General features: G+C 47.7%; 1 protein-coding gene across 1 annotated transcript in view; it reads right to left on the bottom strand.

The window, feature by feature from the left end:
* LOC308165792 (calretinin-like) overlaps positions 1–2,147 on the bottom strand; it is a gene marked incomplete at both ends in the record, with an annotated part of 12,903 nt that extends 10,756 nt beyond the window's left edge. Inside the window, one exon of the mRNA XM_080539952.1 lies at positions 2,057–2,147. Coding sequence (XP_080396078.1) covers positions 2,057–2,147 — 91 coding nt within the window. The remainder of the gene's footprint in view (positions 1–2,056) is intronic.
* Between the last annotated feature and the right edge of the window lie 536 nt (positions 2,148–2,683).

The following is a 2,683-nucleotide window of genomic DNA, read 5'->3' as shown; positions in this document are numbered from 1 at the left end:
TTGACATTTTGAGTTAGTAATTCATAAAATACAAAGGTTCCATCTCACAAAACATAATGGAATGTAAAAACTTTGACGCTCAATATCTCTGAACTGCCCTAAACGGAGATAGAACCTTATCATTCTAAGCTCACGTGCTGCAAAAAGGAGCGTCTCTCTCGCGCGGCCTTGGAGAGGGATATTCCAAATATCCCACTTAAATGAATGAATGAATAAATGACTTAATTTAGGCCTAGTTGAGATGAAGGGAAATGGAACTTCACATCCTTATGTCTCCAGATATAGTGCGTCAAAGTGCGTCGAAAATGTAGGCTACCCAACATGACAGTAATCCCCATCAGAAAAGATGCCCGTTACAAACCAAACCTTGCCTTCGCGTGTTGGCATTGTGTCATGGTAAATTGTTAATTGCAATGAATTGACAGACTATAGGCTACGCATATACTACAATATGGTGGCTTTATGTCTTAGGTCGTAACAAGTTATTAAGTGATAAAGAGTATATTGATGTGTTTCGATATGACACTGCTACTGTTTATGCGCCTTTGATTTGTGCGCGTGTGAACGGCTGGAGACGCAGATCTGCTCTGGCGCACAGGGACGCACGCACGCCCAGACCGAGGTGGGCTCCTCCAGCTGCAGCCATGCAGTCACGCCCATATCCCACCGTATTCTGGTGCAGGGAGGGCGTGGGCACCCCCCGCCCCCATCATTCCTTCCCCCCTCCCCATTCCCGGACCGGACACGGCAAGCCGCCTGTCAATACGCGAGCCTCACAGAAACCCCGGTGATCCAGTTGCATGGGGGGGGGGGGGGGGGGGTCGATACGTCCCAGGCGCATATATAATTCACGCCGATCAAAAAGCGTGAAAAACAGCCACTCAGTGTATAGCACACACACATAAACACACACACACACACACACACACACACACACACACACACACACTCACACACACATACGCACAGGCTACTGCACACACACACACACACACACACACACACACACACTCACACACACATACGCACAGGCTACTGCACACACACACACACACACACACACACACACGCACACATACATACGCACAGGCTACACACACACAGATGCACACACACACACACACACACACACACACACACACACACACACACAGAGACACACACACACACCTACATACACACACACACACACACACACACCTACACCTACACATATACACACAATCCAATATGTTCTTGTAGCCCATATGTTTCACACACACACACACACACACACACACACACACACACACACACACACACACACTCCACACTCCAGTATGTTCTTGCAAGGCCATATATTTCATGTTTCAATGTTGTTCTCTTTTTTTGGCTCTCTTCCATGTTGTACGCACAGAGGTCCAAAGCGCGTGAAACGCCACACACTGTTAAACTGCTCTGCGAGTCCTAGCAGCGCGAGCGCGCTCATTACTTGTATGCAATTGTGGAAGCAGGAATGTAAATGTATTATCTGAAATGTCAACTTGTGTCCAATGGCACAATGAACTTTAGGCTACATTTAGTTAAAGCCTACAAGGAATGTTTCCACAATGACTTAGGCTACTTCAAAATCAATTGTGGGTCTGCAATTCTGAATATCAAAAATCAAAGCATGCAAGTCGTTTCAACTGAGCATTGATACTTTTGACAAAGCAACGGTGAGTTTATACAACTTAAATCATCGGTGTGAACTGTGAAGTGACAAATCCCAATTATATTTTCAAGATGCGCATCATCCCCTGAGCATACAGAGCATTGTGTATTTACAGTTAATTCTCGTGGGAGATCACTCTTTCAATCACACCCAAAGCAAAGATGACTTTGATGCGCAGTTAGAACAGAACAACTTCCAGCCCCCCCCCGACCTTCTTTCATGCCCTTATCAATTAATTTAGCACTCTTCCCCTCTCCGTCCGTCCCACCATAAATAATGATACATTTAAACAGTTAACTTGTCCCAAACTGTCCTTGTGCTCATAAGCATCGCCATGTCCCCAACTCCCTTACAGGTACTGACCGTCTGCGTCGAAATGTTTCCAAATGTCGAGGAACTGCGCGGCGGTGAGCTCTGCCAGGTGGAGCAGTGGGGGCTGTGCATGGGACGCCATCGTTCGGTCGCAGGTTTTTGTTTTTCCTTCTTCTCGGAGAGCGTGGAAATCCCGAGTTAACTTTGTCCCTGTCGGATCCAGAGCTTCTTTAAACTGTCAGCCGCTCGCACTCAGTCGGGGCTTTTAAACCCCCCCGCGGCGCCTGCGGTTCTCTCACTGGCCGAACGGGGGCGCAGCGGCTCGGAGCTCATGTCGCCCCGCACTAACACGAGTATCAGCTCACTCCTCCCCGGGAGTCTGAGGATGCTCAATGGCTTTTACCATGCAGGTTTTACCATACTGCTCTGGAAGCAGGTTAACGCGGATAGCTTTCTGTGTTGATTGGAATTATGGAAATAGAATCGTGTGGGGAGAGAGAGGCTCCCATACACTCTGCTTCCATGAGCGGAAAATGACATCAAAGACTCCATCATGCAGGCTGTTCCATCAAATAGGCCACAACACCTCAGGAAGACAGGAGGAACTCAACCAAATTAATGTGTGTGTGTGTGTGTGTCTGTCTCTGTGCGTGTGTGCATGTGCACATGCGTGTGTGT

The sequence above is a fragment of the Nansenia antarctica genome (genome assembly GCF_963989245.1).
Source record: "Nansenia antarctica genome assembly, chromosome: 9".
Taxonomy (NCBI): domain Eukaryota; kingdom Metazoa; phylum Chordata; class Actinopteri; order Argentiniformes; family Microstomatidae; genus Nansenia; species Nansenia antarctica.
This window is presented reverse-complemented; position numbering and strand designations above follow the sequence as displayed.